The 19,027-nt window shown below is 35.6% G+C and overlaps 1 protein-coding gene across 1 annotated transcript in view; it reads left to right on the top strand.

Annotated features, from left to right (window-relative positions):
- USH2A (usherin) overlaps window positions 1-19,027 on the top strand; it is a 387,508-nt gene that overhangs the window by 125,636 nt on the left and 242,845 nt on the right. Inside the window, 5 exon segments of the mRNA XM_032102996.1 lie at window positions 5,745-5,875; window positions 11,640-11,766; window positions 12,150-12,251; window positions 13,558-13,746; window positions 14,254-14,384. Of these exon segments, the coding sequence (XP_031958887.1) occupies window positions 5,745-5,875; window positions 11,640-11,766; window positions 12,150-12,251; window positions 13,558-13,746; window positions 14,254-14,384 (680 nt within the window).

Raw genomic sequence — 19,027 nt, 5'->3', positions numbered from 1 at the left:
TAATGCAGCATTAATGCAAACATGACTGAAGTTATTTGGGTTATGTAGTAAGAAGATTAAAGCTAAAATGTCCTGTTTGTTTTGCCAGTAGTGGGTATAATGGGGTAGCAAGCAAAATAAGAAAAAACAGGTATCAAATTAGTCATTTTAGTGTAAAGGGAACACTCAGATCTCATCAAGAGGATTTTGGGTTTTGGTTGATGGTTGGTTTCCACACTGCCAGTGTTGCATGTTTTTCCCTTTCATTCGCTCACCCTACTCTGTGTTTATGCTTGCTCAACATTTTAGTTTGATTTAGCTTTTTGGCAGTTTGAGGTATTAACAATACATAAAAAAATTCTTCATGTTGTGTCATCCTGAATAAAGTTAGACTTTTCAAAATACGGGGCTTTTGTACAGTCTAATTTAGAAACTATGGATTTCTAGTTTCTCCTGGTTTTACTGGGATCACAAAAGAAAAGGGGGTCCAGTTACAGTTTGGAAAAAAGTTTGGGAACTTTTTGTGTGTGGGTGTATACAAATATTTACACGTGCGTACATATGGATATGTACGCATTTATGTGACTTTTAAGTATCTATTTTGTATTTCTCCTGAAAAACTAAAGCAACTTAAAAATGAAAAGGATTTACTTTATCAATGGAATTACTAACAGTGTAATGTTTGTGTTGATGAGCTTTGAAAATGTTTTCGAACACATTAAGGTAAAAGTGAAAGATGGAGCCTGATCCTGTATGAAAGACAATAACAGATCTTGGACAGATATGGGAAGAAGACTTTCCATTTTCTTCTCTTAATAACATCCAGGAAGCTATAGGCCATCACAAAATGTGAAGAACTCCTTGTATTCAGCAGAGGATCTTCATAAGTATGTCCAGGGAAGTGTCCTCTGAGTTGCTTCTTTTTCTCTAGTTCCACTATCCATTAAGTGAGACTGCTTTGAAAACTGATCCATTTTTGTGAAGTCTTCCTTCTAATTTTTTTCCTACAGGTGTATTTTCTTATGTAAAAAAAAATAAATAAATCTCTTTTAGCTATTGTGATGAGATGAGGTATCACTCTCACAGAGAGAATAGCAACAAAATGCTAATTCAATGGAGATTTATAGAAATTGAGATTTTTACTCTCCATCTTATCCCCTCCCCAGTTAAAAACAAATTTTGGTTTATAATTTCTGTGGGAAAATGTATTTTGATTAGGCAAAAGCATTTGTACACAGTCTTAACGTTAAATAAACACTTAATGTTTGTCATCCTGAAGGGACTGCGGAGAGCCTAATGCTGTAGTCAAAATTTTATATACAATTTCTATTCATTTTTAGCTGGTATTATGCACAAATAAGGCTCTCAGCGAGCATAAAGTGATGTCTTTCTCTGCCAACAATTTTCTGTTCATTGGCATGTGCAATTATATAATTATTTAAACCACTTCATATAACAATGTAAGTAAAATGGAAATGCAAATTATGTTTCTACAATTGTGCAATTCTGGGAAAAAATTCACTGGAAATGGATGTGCTTCACAGATTATGCAAAATTCATTTCTAAAAATCTTTTGTGATTTTTAAGATATTTGGCAGATTTCTTCTTTTTTATTTTTCCAATTGTAATGCACACTGTTTACAATTTATTTTCTTTTTAAGTCTACAAGGAAATTGTCCATAATATGCTAAGGTATTTTTATTGTTATTATCAATCTTATGAATACGGGTTGGGATTTATGTTTTTATGAAAATTAAGCTAAAACTAGTCTTGCTGGTCACTGACAAGATTGGAAATATATTTATTTGAAAGTTCTCAGCACTTTTGGATAGAGTTGTTCATGTTGTTCATATTTTGGTGAAGGTTCTTGAGACTTTTGAGACTTGTAGATAATTTAATTGTATTTAATGAGTATAATAACTTCGACTTTTTAGCTATTTTCAACTGGGATCTGAACAGCTAGTTTTAGAGAAAGGTGCTTTACAGGTGTTTTTACTTAATGGTTGGGACAAAATTAATTTTTAAGTAGGTCACTTTGCTGAAATATCTCAGCTGTTATTGCAAAAGGTGATTTCAATTGTCTTGCCTCTCTGCCTACATTCTCCCCTCTACTCTTCCCCAAAATTTCAAAAAGTCAAAAGACAATTTTGAGTACTCTAAATGTTTCTGTATTTTGAAATGCTTTTGACTTTTTTAAAACTTTTTTTTTTTTTTAAAATAGAAAAACTAAACTCAGTTCAGTTAATTTGGAAAGATATATTACAGCAAATTGTTACTGTCTATACTCTGGGTAAATGGTTTCTTGGTCAAACAAAATCTATTTTAAACTTTCTATTTTGCAAGAAAAAAAGTGTTTTGCGTTAGTCAGAAATGAATTTTATTGCTGTAATAGTTATAAATTATTAGTATATGTTATGCTAATCTAGGAGCTGTTCTAATTTATTAATATTTTCCTGCTGACTGCTAACTGCTTCTTCTAAACTCAAAATAATCCCATGTGCTCTGTAAACTTGCCAGAAATGCAGACTCTCAAGAGCACATTCCTGCCTCTTAAATACTTTTTTGCAGGTCTTGTAAATCATACTAAAATGTGCTGGAAGAATCTGAATCCAGGCAGTCTGAATCTGAAATGCCGCTGAAGTTCTGAGCCTTGCTAAACTTACATGAGGGAGGCAAAGAGGGGGTAGAAAAATCCCACCATATGCATTTTCTTTATTGGACAAAAACCAGTGCTCTAGCACATCGAATATTAGAGTAATAGTACATAATTTTGCTTTTAATGACAGCCTGTTCCTAAAAGGGACTCTTGAAGCTGTTTCCCTTGCAGGGTAACATGCTGGTATTGTATCTCAGTTGAATGCCTTTGAAAATGCTTGCATTGGTGACACTTCACAGCCTCATTCCCATTCTAACCTGGGTGTGCCATCTTTGAAACTAGGACAGAAATCCAGTCCCAATCCTCTACTGCATAGATTGAAACTATGTAGATCCTGACAGAAGGTTAGTCTGCCCGAATACAGTTTGGGATACTTGAAAATGCTAATGCTAATAATTACTAATTTATTTTACTTGTCCTTTTTATTACTCTGTGTTCTTCTTGTCATCTTTTATGTTCCCTATATACAATGCTTGTATTATTTTTTGTACAATGCCATTATAATTAAAGAAATTCAATTACAGAAATTAAATAAATTTCTTTATTTATAATTAAAGTAATTCTGACAGCTTCTCCAATTGCAACTATAATTTGAAATGGAATTAAAGAATTTATTGGAATGACATACATTAATGTTTAATTTGTAGTAGAATTTCCTGTTGGTTTTTATCCCAGAAATGATAACAAGTTCTTGTGGAACAATCATTTGTGTCACACAAGCACGCGTGTTGGGTGAATTCTTGAGTTGCAATTCAAGATTCAGTTGATTAAAAGTACCTTCCTACTATGCCCCACAGATGGTCATGGTTTCCATCCAAGATTTAGTAGCATGAGTAGTGTGGCTGAGATGCAGTTTCTGTATATGACAAATTACAGAAGTAATCGTAATGTCACCACTTCTATTTATGCTTCTATTTATATGTTATATTTAACATTGAAATGAAGATTTTAGACATGCATACTGAAATAATAGACACGAGTCTTTGAGCAACTTGCAGAATGTCTCACGCTCCCCCTAGGTGTGAAAAACAAGGAAAATTTTTTGGTAATACAATATGGTTTTCAAGTTCTGTGAAACTTCGCAGATGTTCAAAGGAAAGATTTCTCTGTCCAAGTGAATTAAATCCATTTCCAGTGTTCAGTGCCACTAAGACAGAAAAATGGCATGCATGTAGTAGTTACAAGTCTGAATGGGCTTCTGGTTATGCTTTGTGTTGACCATGAGGTCCAACATTAATTACTATGGTTTTGTGAAAAATATTAGTATGTTCTTGTGAAAAATATTAATTTCACAAGTTTTTTATCACACAGTGAAAATATTGTCTATGGAGAAGAAGTTTGCTTAATATTTGCTTTCTCTATGTCTAGAAATGCGAGAAAATATTAATATTGAGGTATAAAAGTATTTATTTAGAGGTATCTCATATGAACTTCCTTATCTCATGAGAAATTCCAAAGATCCTTGAACTTAAAGGGACAGAGTCCTTTTCTCAGTTCTTTAATAGGTGACAAATGAATTTAGAAAAAAATAACAGTTCCTGACTCATCAATAATTTCTATACAGCTGTAGCTGCTCTACAAGCAGAGCTCTTCAATATCCAAACAAAAAAGAAGGCTTCTGCATAACAATTGAAAACTTCTATAATTATTGCAATTTTACTGCTATGAACCATTTCATTTATATTTTCTAACACAATATTATATGAGAATGGTGTTTTGCAGAAACTCAATTATTTTGTTTGTGTTTGTCCTTCTGAATTAGGTGTGAGGAGGCATCCTCTGGTCTTTAGAAATGTCTTTTGGCAGCTTCATAAAAATACTGGCAGCTTGTTAAATTAACTGTGCTCCTCACTGCTGAGATTGGAGGCCATCAGTCTCAGCCTCTCCAGCAGATACTGCAGCTGGAAGTACCTAGAACCTCACAGTATTGCAAGTGTTTATTATTTCTGAGCCAGGCAAAGCTATGCTTTTCCTTAAATATGAACACTGTTGGTTGAGTTTTTTTACATGCAGGGGGTTACTTGTGTGCAACTGCTTTTTGCAGGTGTTTTAATAGCAGGACTGATTTTCATTGTCTCAAGAATGTTTTGTATCTGTGACTGCATCATGTGATTTACATGAAACCGTGTATGTGATCAGTTAGAGAGGCCAAAGAATATTTCTTTCAGGTATAGGTAATTAACAAGAATAATCTAATATGAATGTGTGGCAGAATTATGATTTTTTTTTTAATGTAGGTGCTGTTCAAAGTAAAAACTTTAGTCATTTATTGTTTTCTGCCTGACATAAAATAGTGAAAATACTGGATAGTTTGATAGAGTTGGGAAAAACCCAAAACTTACTGTGTTCTGTAAAAGCACCTTATACAGAAATTTCATGGAAGTGTAGAGAATAGGTGAATGTTGCTATTACTGCCTTTTCATTTCTTTTTGCAAAAAAAGTTGGTGCAGGAAGGGCATGGCTCTACCACACACTCAGGGATCTTATCAGAAACCAAATGGATGTCTATTGATGATTTGGAAAGTTCTTAATTAAGCTTAGTTCATCCATTACTCCTTGGGATATTTCCAATTTTTGTTGGAAAACTACTTCTTTTCCAGGTGTTCTTTGGGCACTTAGATACAATGTTTGTAAAAGAATATATATACAGATACACACATGAACACATGCATATGTCTTTTGGAACCAAAACCCTACTATTTTTCATAGAAATCCTTGCATGCTGAAACCTCATTTCTACTTTACTTATGGAAATGTTAAGTGACAAGTGAAAATCCACAAGTAAAACATCAACTATTGGAATAGTATGCTATTATCTGAATTATATTTTAAGAAAGAAGTTACTAGAACAACGTAAGTCACAATTGCATGTCTTTTTTTACAAATGAATAAGGGCTCACAGCAATTTCTCTCAAGGGCTGCCTCAGTCTGGATTAGTCAAATTTCTCCTGCAATGTCTAGCAAGGGTTTTTTTAGGTGAACAGAACTTCCATGATTTTGCTTTGCAATGGTGCTGCTGTTTTTAAAAGGATATTTCATTTGTAAATTTTGTTAGAACCTACAAAACCACTTTTGGCCTTAACCATCTACTTGCTTTTTTTCTAACCAGGTATTAAAGTGAAATTTAGAACCCAGGAGCCTGATGGTTTGATTTTTTTCTCTGCATCACCTGGCAATCAGGAGGAGTACATTGCACTGCAGCTGAGGAGTGGGCGTCCTTACTTTCTTTTTGATCCACAGGTACTACAAAAGACAGGATCCTATAAAAATAGCTTATATCATTTACCTTAGTACTTTTTACATGCTTATCCTTGGTTGGGTTGGTTGGTTTGTTTGTTTTTTTTAAATTAAATTGATACAAGCTAACTTGCTTCTCAGAACCCTTAGGTAATTAGAGATTTTTAGGAGAGAAAAACTGAAATACTAAATCTTTGCTCTTTTTATTGTTATGTATGCTGCAATATAAGATTTTATTTTTTGCTTTTTTATGGGTTGGGATTTTTGTCAGTGCCACTAAACACACTGCAGCTTAAACTACCAAGATTTCAAAAGTGTGCAGAATTAAGTTTTGAATTAATTAGTAAGGTTCTATAATGTTAGTCAATTATTTTAAGCCTCCCATCTTGAGACTGTTTTCCTATAGAGATCAGCATGTCACCATTATGCAAAAACATAAATAATGAGGGAAATACCAACAAAATAAAAATAAGGCACCCTTCCTTGCATTTCTGTTTGTGTATTTTGTATTTTGTGCATCCCAAAACAGGATCTCCTTATGGAATTAAAAAACATTATGGCCTCATTTATAGTTCATAAATATGCAAGAAACTGTAAATAATTATCAATTTTCTAATCCACTGTTAACCTTTGCCACCTGAGCTCTGCCATAGGCACTCCGTGATCATGTGGAGGTGTTGTGCAGTAGTGAAAACTCCCCTCAAACTCTGGAGCACCTAAAGAAGCAGCTAGGTGCTGCACAGAGGCTGGCTTGTATGTGATCCCCATGCTAGAAAATACTAAATCTGCCTCTGATTCCAAGACATAAATTTCTAATAATTCTACTTCATTTACACACAAGCTTTATCTTACCTTGTTGTGTACTTCAGTTTTTGGGACCATGCTTAATGTTGTTAATGTTGTCCTCATCCACATTTTAATAGGGACAAAATCTGTTTTATCTCTCTTACACCTATACCTTCATTTAACTGAAAAGAAAGTTTTATTTCCTTTGCAAGATCTTCTGAGGTCTAGTTAGATTTTTTTGTTGTTGTTTGATGGTTAATGGGAGTGGATGTCTTTCAACTAGCATTTTAATGCTTCAAATAGTATCCCTAGTCCTTCTTGCGGACTTGCTTCTTCTAAAGTAGCTTTATGTCAGCTCGTTTGGACTCATTCCGTAGAAGATGTTTTATTTGTTTGGATCCACAGTATCTGGGGAACAGGAAGGGGAAGAGAGGGAAGAGTGGCTTCTTTGGGGCTTAAATTTTTTCCCCCCTTTATCTGTCTTTTGACTGTAAAGAACCCCAGCAGGTCTTATATTCAGTCCTCAGAGCTTCTCAGTTCACATAATATTTTCAACAGTTACTATCTTGAATTTTAACAGATTACTTATTTATGAATATATCTTTGTTCATCTTTTTGTTTCATTTGAATCAGGCAACTCTGTCCCATGCTGATTTTTAGGATCATCACTTCAATATTGTTTCCTCTTATAAAATAGCCTTTGGTGCTGCTTCAGTGCTTCAGTGGCTGTTCAGAGAAAAAAAAAAGCTGTCATTTAAGGCATCCAGGAACAGTGTAGGTCTTAACAGCTGATTTACTATCTTGAAAGCTAATTTCTCATTAATAATGTGGAAGAGATTTGGGTACATTCTCAGATGCAGAAGTAGGGTACAGTGGCCTACATCAATGTCTTTTGTGTTGTAACCTTTTCAAAGTCTTTCACCTATGAAAATTCAGTTCAGTTACCAGTCTTCTGTATCCCTAATATTCTGTGCTACCTTATTGTCTTTACCTTTGTGTCTATGTTTTTGTCATAGATAGTTTCTTTTTTCCTTTTGCCATGATTTGCTATTCCTATCTTACAGTGTCAGGTATCACATACTGTAGCAGCATTTCTTAATCTTTCATTTGTGCATCACAGTCTGCATTAGTGTGCAAATGCTTTAATTACTTCTTATTGACATCATGTGGTGTCTTAGCCAGGTTATTGGCATTGTTGTCTCTAATTATAGTCATGGCATATACAGGAAGCATTTATGGCCCTTCCTTTGTGCTCTTCTCTGAGAAATTGCAAACATTCTTTTTGATGACAATTGTGTCTCTGCTGCTTTTTATCTGTAGCGGTGTGGTGTAATATTCTGTGCTCCCTTCCAGCTGTGTCCTGTTGCAGGTTAATTATTTGTACCCTTAGTCCCTTTCAGGATGCTGGTCTGTATCTTTGCTCATGATCAGCAGCGCGTTTTCTCTTTGTTGTGTCTGCTCTGGGGATAGTCCTGCCAAGTCTTCCTAGTGGGGAGCCTTCAGCAGCCTCGCTTCTTCCTTCGCTAAGTGTTAATTTCAAATCCTTTTCTTTGTGTCCATTCATACTTCTTTGAGCTCCATGTACACCACCATTCATCTGGCTGTTGTCTGACCATGCCTTTTGTCTCCCTTTTGTGCTGTGTAACTGCTCTTTTTTCCTTCCTAATTATTTTACTGCCATTCTTTGCAGGTTTCTACTCATGGTCCAGGAAACATGAGGTTTTTTTGCAAACGGATGTCTTCCTTAGTCTTTTTGGAACAATCAAAATTTTCCATAGATCTTCCTCCAAACTCAGAGTGTCTGTAAACCTTCAGCTCTCTGTGGATTTTTTCCTTATCATAATGTCTTTATATCTACACCTGAATTATACAATCAACTGCAGCTAAATTTACGGTTATCTTTCAGTGGCTACAGGTCATTTCTTTATTTCCCAGGGAAGCACTGAATATTTTATACCAAATGAAATCAGTTACAGTGGAAATGTAAGTCCCAACATGTAGCACCTTTTTTCCTAAGTGATTAGGACAGTCTGAGGAGAGAGTATTGAGATTCTTCTCACAGGATGGAGGGAATTGTATCCAGCTCTTCCATTTTAGAAGATGATCCGTTTACTAAATTTTACAACGAAAAGGAGGAACACCAGATGCTTTCCTTGTTGTGTGTGTTGCCTTCTAGGTTGTTCTTGTCATGGAGAGGCCAAAGTATTAGGCACAGTCTGAGAGTGAGGTGTTATTCCACAAAAAAGGGAAGATGGAGGATACCTGGCTATGCGTCCCAATTAGAGCTTCCTCCTTGGCACTGGCAAAACTTCATTACTTGTTCACCTTCTTAGTTGTAGGAGTCTGGGCATTGAGAGAGCTTGACTGGGAAAATTGCTGTTACATTCAAACTTTGGCACCTGAGACAGTATCTTTGAAGATTCGTATTTGTGATGTTTCTCTGTATTTTCAATGTAAACATCAGTATGACAGAGCCATTTATATTTACTTGTTACTTAAATCAACTAAATATTAAGACTTATTGTATGGCATAGCAAAAAATTCCAGGTTTCAAAATACGTGATTTCCAAAATGCATGACAAGCCATCTCACAGCAGGCTGTTTGAATGTGCTCCCAGAGTGACTCTGGTAGTTCTGGAAGAAGTGTAAAGAGGCCTCTCCAGTGCAGCACGTGCTGAACCCTGAACATTGTCGTGTTTTGTCTTCTCCCTTCCCTCCTCCCCAAAATTAAGCACAGGTTAGCATATATGCTTGTGTGGTCCCAGATTGAATTGGTCACAAATAAATGTGGTTTCTGATGTATAAAACTGTTAATGCTCTAGACTGTTGCCAAACATAATATGAAGAACCACTTATTCAGGCACCTGATCTTTAGAATGCAGCATCGTTTGTAACAATTTTAACGCTAACTAAGTACACTTTGATGAGACAGCATTTAATAAAATGCTCATTAATTTCATCATTAGCAAGGGTATGCTAAGAAGTAAGCCAGTTTCTTATGTCACGCCCAATTAGCATCCCATGCTAGTAATCCCATTAGTATTGTTGAATTCACTAATGGAAAAACTAATGGGCATGCTACCAGGGCACATTAATTGGGCATGACACCAGTTCTGGTTTTAATTATTAAACTACGATAATGAAATGTGTATGTTTGTAAAATATTAAAATGTTGAAATAGGAGAGAAGACAATAAAAAATAGTATATGAAAAAGTGCCATTAGTATGTAAGGATATATAGCTTTGTATTCTCATTATGGGGCAGAGGAATGCTCTCCAGACCTCCTCAGTACCAGGATGATGGCTGAATGGAGGAGGAAACATGCTGTAAATATTCACAGGAAATAATTTTTTCTTTAATTGTGTACATAGGTACGCATCACAGGTGTATTTTGATACATAGTATCCGCAGTGACAGTCCCCAATTCCAAATGAAACTGTAAAATCTAATCAGGGTTCATAAATCTATGTGCCAAAATGCAGTTTCTGATGGATGAACATCCCTAAAGGTAGAATACTAAATTTTAATAAGAGGGTTTTAGTGTTAATCAAAATAGGTGGTTATTTCTATCAACAGGTTTTCTCTGTGTGCATAATTTTAAGATCCTTTGGCCAGAAAGAAAGAGATCTGGAAAAGAAAAATTGCTGAATTGTCTGGATTGCTACTACAAAGTTACAAGCTATCCCCAAATTAAAAGGAACCAAATTTTTCATTTGTTGGAAATAGTTTTTTGACGCTATTAAGTGGCCCAGCTCCAGTAGCTGAGATTCTTAAATATAGCACAGTGCCTATACAAAGAAATGTTTTTCTGTTGCTGGTTGCCTGCTGTACAGGACAATTCTGCTTTGTGAATTCAGCAGAATAACTTTGAGTTCCCAGATAGTTCAAGAATGATATAAAGTCGTGACGCAATATTATGGGAATTATTCGGAAGTTAGATGATTATTTGGATATAAATCTGAAGAAAATTCTTGAAATATATTAATTTTATTTTTATTAGATCATTATATTAATTTATATGATATTTCGTTTGGTTCTTTACAGTCTTGAGATTTAGTTTGGCAACTGCATGTATTATACTCCTTTTACTCAGCAATTTAGAAAAGATTTCTCTGTATTTGTAATAGGTGTCCTTAAATTCACCCCCTCATGCTGTATTTCTTTTGTTTTAATAAAACTAAGTAAAAATTCTAGTTAAATTTAAATACATTTTTACAAGCATCCCTTGTACCATAAAAGCAACCTCAATAACTACCTTTTGGGATTTTTTTTTGGTTTAGTTTGTTTATTTGGTTGGTTGGGGGTTTTGCTTGGGGTTTGGTTTTGTTTTGGGGGGTTTTTTGCTGTGTTTAGTTTTCCTGAATCTCTTGGTATGACCATTTTCCCCCCATAAATGTATGGTGCTCTCTCATCTAGAAATTTAAGTCTTTTTGATGCCAGGTTAACATGGACAGAACATACACCTACTGTGCTACACATGCACCTCTTTTTTGGTCCCTTCATGTGGACAGGTGCTGCAATTAACAATCCTGATACACAGCTGCTGTCCATGATGGAACATTGAACCATGGCCATCAAACTTCACAGACACAACAATCCATGAAGTGGTTAAATAGAGACATAATCAAAAAAAAAAAAAAGAATAAAAATTAAAAAATCTGAGTGACATGACCCTCAATAATTTGTGCCTCATCCTTGTCTTTATCAGGGGAACTACACAGGGTTTTCTATTTTTAATAGATACTGAACTGGATCCTTGATCCTTCATTTATTATTTCAGAAGGTTAAATTACTTAGTGGTTAAATTTAGAAGGTTACATAAGTCCTGAACATCATTCAGCAGTCCAAAAGAAGTTAAACATATGACTTCTGTCTTTATTTTTAGATGTTATATGCTATAAGTTTTCATAAAAGAATAAGGTGTAATTCTAAATGTTACCTTCAAAATATTTTAAATCAGATTTTTCTGTTAATAAAAAGGGATCTGCAGTAGCAGTCACTCCAACTAATGATGGTGGAAAAGTGTATAATGATCACAGTTGGCACCAAATAATTGCTACAAGATTTCAAGCACTGGGAAACATCACAGTGGATGGGCAGTACACAGGTAATCAATTCATTTAAATAACTTTGGTATTAGTAAGGGTATTGCTCACTTGGTTTTTCACTGCCTGTATTCACCCACACAGAAAAAAAATCACTCAATTTTCTGACTATTTTGTCACTACTATTTTGTCTGTTCATCTGAGGGATCTGTCCACTGTGAATCTTTGACAATTTAATACTAAATGTCTTTTTGTGCTTGTGAATCTATAATTGTGTTAATCTCCTGTTGTAAAATAGACCTGTAAATATTTCCTGGGTATGTATTAGGAAAGTCTTAGGATATTGTGTCACATTAGCCTCTTTTATGAAGTATCAATACTTCATTAGTGAGTTGAAAATCTGTTCAAAGCATTGAATATGTGAATAATTACCTATTTTGCTCAGGTTCTTCCATAGCAACTAGTGGCAGTACCATTATTGGAGAGAACACAGGAGTTTTTGTTGGAGGACTTCCGCAGGGTTATGCTGTTGTAAGAAAGGATGAAGGTAAGTAGGATAAATAAGTCTGTACGGTTTGTCAAATTTTATCTTTTGGGATAGACTGAAATGCCTGTATAGCTGATTTCATCAGCATTAAAGCAGCTTATGAGGTCTGTGTACATTTTAATGAATTTGTACACAGAACTGGTATCAATGTGAAACTTATGAGCATGTTTTACATACAGATTCCCAAATTCATTCCAAAATACCCATGTAAATTGTTTTTATTAGCTTAAGCACATGGTTATGCATTCCAATTTGATGCAGGGATACAGCATGCTGGCCTGTTTTGGTGTGAATTTATATCCTTCAGAGGTTGTTGCATTGAGCTCAGAGGTGTATGAATATACCTGTATTTTACAAATATAGAATTTATGTGGAGCTGGATCACATCTAGCTTCTTGAAGAATCAACAAATACAAGTTTTCATATATAATCTTAGGAGATATGCCAAGTGTGTAAACTGTATCAGATAACAGAGGTGACTACACAAGTATACAGTCATCTGTTCTCAGTGAATTCATATGCAGAATTTTGGCTTTTTCATATTAAACTGAAAGCCAAATTGTTTATTGAGTTTGTGTTTCCACCTCTGGCAGGAAATCTAGTTGATAATTTGGTGCGGGGTTCACTAGGGTTCAACTCCCTATTTTCTTCTTTATTTCAGTGCACTAAAAAAAGGAATACATGCCTGTGTTCTTCTAAAACTTTGGTTAACAAAGTAATCCAGGATGCCTCTCTCAAAAATCCCAGCTATATATTCAAAATGAGGCTGGCTATAAATACCATTTAAGAGAAGGGCACCTATAAAAACTTCTCTAAATTTTTGCCCCCAGTAAAAAAGGGATAGCAACCATGTCATTGCTTTTGGCTTTTTGTTTTATACAAACAAGGAAAGAAAACCTTCCTGATGAAGATTCTAAACAGGTGTTTCTCTGCATCAGCTTTTGCAACACTGTTTCTTCCTACTCAGCCCATGCATGTCTTTCTTCAGAATTAATGTTTTGTTTGAAGAAAACGTTTCTTGGATCTTCATAGAGTAGATTTATGCTGTTGATTTGAAAGTACCTGTATGCAAAATCTCAAAAATTTTAACATTTTCCAGCTATATATCAGTAGATGCTTTCTTCAGTGATTAGACTCATTCAGAAATCTGGATTTAGCTTGGAGACCAGCTTTATGAAGTGATTGGTGGCTGGTTTTCTATGTACACATGGACACATGATAGGGACAGCATATATAAAACATAAATTAATTCCTACATTTAGTTGCAGATGATTGACTTAAAAAAAAATGCTTTCTTTTTATGCAGGGGTGAAGATGATAGTCCAGAAAGGATTTGTGGGGTGTCTCAGTGACATATTTTTGAAAAAAATGCATACTCCCTATGAAAACTGGGAATCTTTGAACTGGCAGAATGCCGAAGAACAAAACAATGTCTATCATGTTTGGGAAGGATGTCCCATTGGACTCTCAAAAGGAGCACATTTTCTTGGCAGAGGTAGTTTGCTGTACTAGTGCTCTATCCAAATATGTTCTTGAGATAGAGAAGGTGATTGTATCAGAAGTATTGCAGTTATCTGCTTTTCAAGTCAGCTTTAGTTGTATGGGGTTATTTTTGATGGTTTAAAGTTGGGTCTCTTGGTTGACAGAAGGTTGCTGCATGGAAGAGGAGTTGAAGGTAGTGCTGCTGTAACTATATGCAGATTCAATGTGTTTGTGAAAGGTGAGTATTCATTTCTGAAGGGACATAAAAGATGCCTATAAGGTATCAGCAAAAAAAAAAAAAAAAGCCGGGTAAAAAATTTAGGATATCGTACTGGTTTGGTTTCTTGCAGTACATTATTGATAACTATCCTCAAAGCTGAGTGATAAAGATGTAAACTATAATCTTGAAACTTGAGTTCTTTATGTCAGAGTAGAAAGTGGCACTTAGATTTTTACTTTTGACTTCTTGAAGCTATTTATTTATTTGATTAACTTATATATGTGTTTACCTTCTTTCAAGGGTTCCTGGAATTGCATTCAGGTGTTTTCAGTGGTGGACTGGAATTTGAGATCTCATTCAAATTCAGAACAGATCAACTAAATGGATTGCTTTTGTTTGTTTACAATAAAGATGGCCCAGATTATCTTGCAGTAAGTTTGAAAATGCAATTAACTTTATTCAGAGATGACCTGTAAGTTTTTTTCCACAAAAGCCAAACTGGCACTGAATGAAATTTCAAACCATAAGTTATTTTCATGTTTTACTAGTTTTGAAATACTTTGCACAGCACATTATAATGAAGCAAAAATACGTGAACAGATGCTAAATGTTAAGTTACTAGTGTTTTTTATGTCATAAATAAGATATCAATATATGAAAAGCAGAATTATTGTCTTAACTGGATGAGAAGAGATCAGAAAAGAGAATAAAAGACATGTATTAAAAGCTTTCACTTCATTTCTGGAAAGCATAGAGTTTTCCCATTTTCCCAGTTCTCATACTAGAACAAAATCCATTAAACTGTAAATCAAAAAGGTCGTAATGGAAATTGTCCAGTCTCCTAATAAAGCTTTCTCTTTAAGGTATATGTTTATTTTTATAATCCATAATTTTTTTGGTTTTTGATTTGAAACAGATAGACAGAAATTAGTTAGTTCCAGCTTAGTTCCATCTCATCTCTGTCACCATTTTCCCAATAATGTAGAGGAAGTTTCACAAATCCTGTATTAGGCAAATTTGTGAGGTAGTGCCTGTGAACTTTCTTTCTGGTGTCTGTTAAATAAGACTGTTTATGCTCAGAATTATTTGTGCTTCTATAGTTTCCAATATTTTGTTTGAGTTTTAATGTGTTTGGTTTAGTTTTTCAAATTCTTTTATTAGCTACGTGACTCTGGATTTTCATACTTTTCTTTCCCAAAGATTTTGAGTTTAATTAGACTGTGGTTACCACTGCTTAGTGGGTCGAATATAGTTAGTACTTGCACCAACTAGTAGGTGTTACAGAGGATTACATGGAAAAAAAATAGATTTTTTCAGTTGGTCCAGGAAGCAATAATTTATTTTTAGAGATTTTTGAGAGCATTGTTATTCTTTATGACCAAATCTGCTCTTTCTGCACTTTTATTGAATTTAATTAATTTATTTATTTATTATTATGCAGCTGTTCTGCTAATGGCTGTCATGTCAGAACCTGTTTTATTGTGTGGCATTATGTCTAATGGGCATTTTCTTTTAAACTTCTGACCTAAACCATATAAATATATTTTTCTCCTTTTCAGGTCAATTATAACTTACTCCATACTTACTTTTTATACTCCTGGCTTTTCCAGCAGATAATTTTTTTCCTGGGTTTTGAATTCTGCTAGACCTGATTGCTTTTCTTTTTAAAGCAGCCTTAGTTAAAAAATTATCATGACTTCCAGTAGCAAGTCTTGCTAATTACAGTTATTACTTTAATTTTGCCCTCAAGTAATGACCAAGATCATGAGCTAATAGCATAAGATGTTATATGTATGTTACTGTCCCACTCTAAAAAAGACTTGTATGTGTGTAATTTGCAGTACAGGGGCACTATTTACGTGAAGAATATTCACAGGATTCTTCTGGAGGTTCTGGTAGTAGGTGAGCCTTGTTCCCTCTCTCTTGCTCTGTGTAAAACTACCAGAAACACAAGAAAATAGATTCTGACCATAAAGGAAGAAAGTGAACTTAGTAAATTGGAAGTGGAGTCAAAAGCACAAAGTAATTAGACAAAATAATTTCCTTTTCTTCTCTAACTTCCAGATTTTTGGCGGTTTTATATTTATAGTATTTTTAGCTCTGAAAATTGGAATTTTCTTTCCATTTGTCCTAAGTCAGGTAAATTTCTTTTATCTCACTTTAATCGTGACCGAATTAACATCTCCATAGCCTTAAGACGAGGAATTGTCGAGGGGATGAGCATGTGCATGCTTTTCCAAGGCTTGCAGCTTTGTGTTTTGCCCATACATAATGATGACAGAAGGCTTTTCTGTGCACTTGAGCTCATGAGAAGAGGTTAATAGAAAGTGAAAACAAGGGGTGTAGCTTGTTGCGCATGAGCTACAATGTCTTTGTTAGGAGCTTTGGTCAGGAGACACTTGCACAGCAAAACAGATTATGAGCTATACCACTTATCCTGAGCGCCAGGTATTCCCTGACCCTTCCCTTTGCATAGGTCACAGCTCTCTTTATTAGCTTTTTAGTTTGGGAATGACTATAGCTACACACATGGCTGGACTGCTACCAAACAGCCAAAGACTCTTTCTCGTCTTCTACCCAAGAACAAAATGATGTCCTAGAAAGGTGCTGTGCATAAAGGTCACTTCTTCCATGACTTCCATGCCCTGAGAATTAACTCAAGCCAGTGAGGTCAATCTGATTATCTTCGGATCCAGGCATAATAATTACAAGCAAACTGTGACCAGCTCTACTAGTATGAATCTCTAGCTCTTACTCTGGCACGTGTTTCCTGATGAGTTTATGTGATGAAAAGATTTTGTGACTGCTGATAAAGTTTGCATTTCTGATTTTGATGCTGACCGCTTCAACAGCAGCAAAAGCCTAAGCACTGTCAGGCTTTTTGGGCAATACTGGTAATTGGCTCCTGAGAAATTGTAGCTGATGATTTGGTTCTGCAAAGCTGCAAGTAAGAAAAAAGTCCTGCAAGAACTGTTTCCAAAGAGTTGCACGTTTCAATAGCTGCATGTAGTGAGATAACAAGTGTGCAAGATGAAAGTGTTACCTGTGATGGAGCTAAGGAGGGATGTGAAATTAACATTTTGAGAACTCAAACTGGAAAATCTAGCAAAGAAGTGACTGGTACTCACATAAGACTTGTGAGGGTGATACTCCTGTTTGTTACCGGTGATTTCACTTGTTAGGTGTCAGGAAGAGTTTCTTATTTCCTTTCCATTAGAGTGACTGACCGGGAGGAGACTATTGAGGGGTCTGTGTTTGGGCCTCTGCTCTCTGGCTGGCAGGTCTGAACTGGGCTGGGTTTTGAACTGGGATGACTGCACATCAACAGAAGTACTGTGTACTTTTTCTTTCAAGGGGCTCAAAGACTGCCTGTCCTTGAGAAGTATTTTGAAGTCCATTGCTTGTCTCTGCTGATATTTCTGTGTCTCAGGAAGACTTTGCAATTCAAAGGAGCTAAAGCCATAATCGCTCTTCTAGTTCTACATTGGCTGAGGCTGTTTTGTATGGCAGGTTTAGCAAAGTGTCATTCAACCTCTAATGCAGCCCCTATCCTATCTGTTTTGTTTCTCCGAGCTGTCTGGATATTCCTTTCATCTTCAAAATCATATGTTTATAAGTGGATTGAGTGATGCAGGGACTGGCTCCTGCAGAGAAGTGCAATACAGAATCACAGAATCATCTAAGTGGAAGGGACCTTTTGGAGTAATTAATTCCAAATCTCTGCTAAAAGCAGGACCAACTTATGTTTGATAAGGTTGCTCCAGGCATTTTCTGTTTGAGTATTTTGCATCTCTCTGCAGATGGACAGTCCACAGCTTTCAAAATTCTACAGCCTGTTCCAATCTTTGACCATCCGCATTATAGGAAAAAAAGCAAAAAAACCCAAAGAAACCATCCCTATCTCTTACTGTTTCTTGTTACAACTTGTCTTCTGCCGCTAATCCTTTCACAATGAGCCTCTGAGAAAAGTCTGGGCCTGTCTTCTCTATTTCCTCTCATAAGGCAGTGGAACAGTTTTCTCTTCCCACTTGCTCTGGACAAACCCTGTTCTTTCAGCTTCAATTTGCACACAAGGTACTCCAGCCACTGACCAGTTTAGTGCTCCTCCACTGGACTCAACTCTGGTGTGCCACAATGTCTTTCATTTACCAGAGTGTCCACAACATGATACAGTAGTCCAGATGTGGTCTTACACGTGATGAATAGAGGGAAGAATTACCTCCTTGGAACTCCTGCCCACCTTTGTTCTAACCTAGCCTGGTGCTAGTTCATCCTCATCATTTTAAGGGTACACTAGTGGCCAGTGTTCAGTGTGTAATCCATCTCTACTCACTACTGTTCTTCAAAGCTGATTTATATGTCTGGGATACCAGTGGCAGCCCCTTTTGCTATCAACTGCAAACTCACTGGGAGTATACCCCATCCTATTGTTCAGGTCATTAATAACATTTTTAATCAGACTTGGTCCCTGTATCAGTCTCGGAGAGATACCACAACCTGCTAGTGGGACTGTGGAATAATCTTTCTTGCTGTTCTAAACTTCCAGATTCAGGCTAAGCTTTGGCTTTCCTAATTGCAACCTTACATGCTCAGGTGTATCAAAATGAGATTGTGTTCACAGAGAAAACATTAATGAAATTTTGTAACCCAGATTCTGAAAAGCAAGCATGCTTTTAAGAATTAAACTGAAACCTGCTTAGATTGAGAGCTGTGATATAAAGATCTGGTTTCTGTTGAGAGGTGGCTACTGAGACATCTGGCAGAATAATATGATCTTCATGCATTTTGGTTTCAAGTAATAACATATTTTCCAAGGACAGATTAAAAATCATAATGATAAAAAATATTTTTTTTAATGTTGTCCCAGAATTCTGTGTAAAGCAAACAATTTATCTGCTGTTTTTCTAAACCTGTGCTCAGTACCTATACTCAGATCCATGCAGGACTTAGCGTTTTTTTTATTTATTTTCACCACACAGATCAGTTGAAACTGAGTGGTGGTCCCCTGTCTTTAGCTGCACTCAGGCATTCTAAATGTCAGTCCAGGTCAACACAAAAAGCACAAGCATCATTC

The sequence above is a fragment of the Corvus moneduloides genome, chromosome 3 (assembly GCF_009650955.1).
Source record: "Corvus moneduloides isolate bCorMon1 chromosome 3, bCorMon1.pri, whole genome shotgun sequence".
Classification (NCBI taxonomy): Eukaryota; Metazoa; Chordata; class Aves; order Passeriformes; family Corvidae; genus Corvus; species Corvus moneduloides.
The sequence above is the reverse complement of the archived record's forward strand: the minus strand, read 5'-3'. Positions and strand labels throughout refer to the sequence as shown.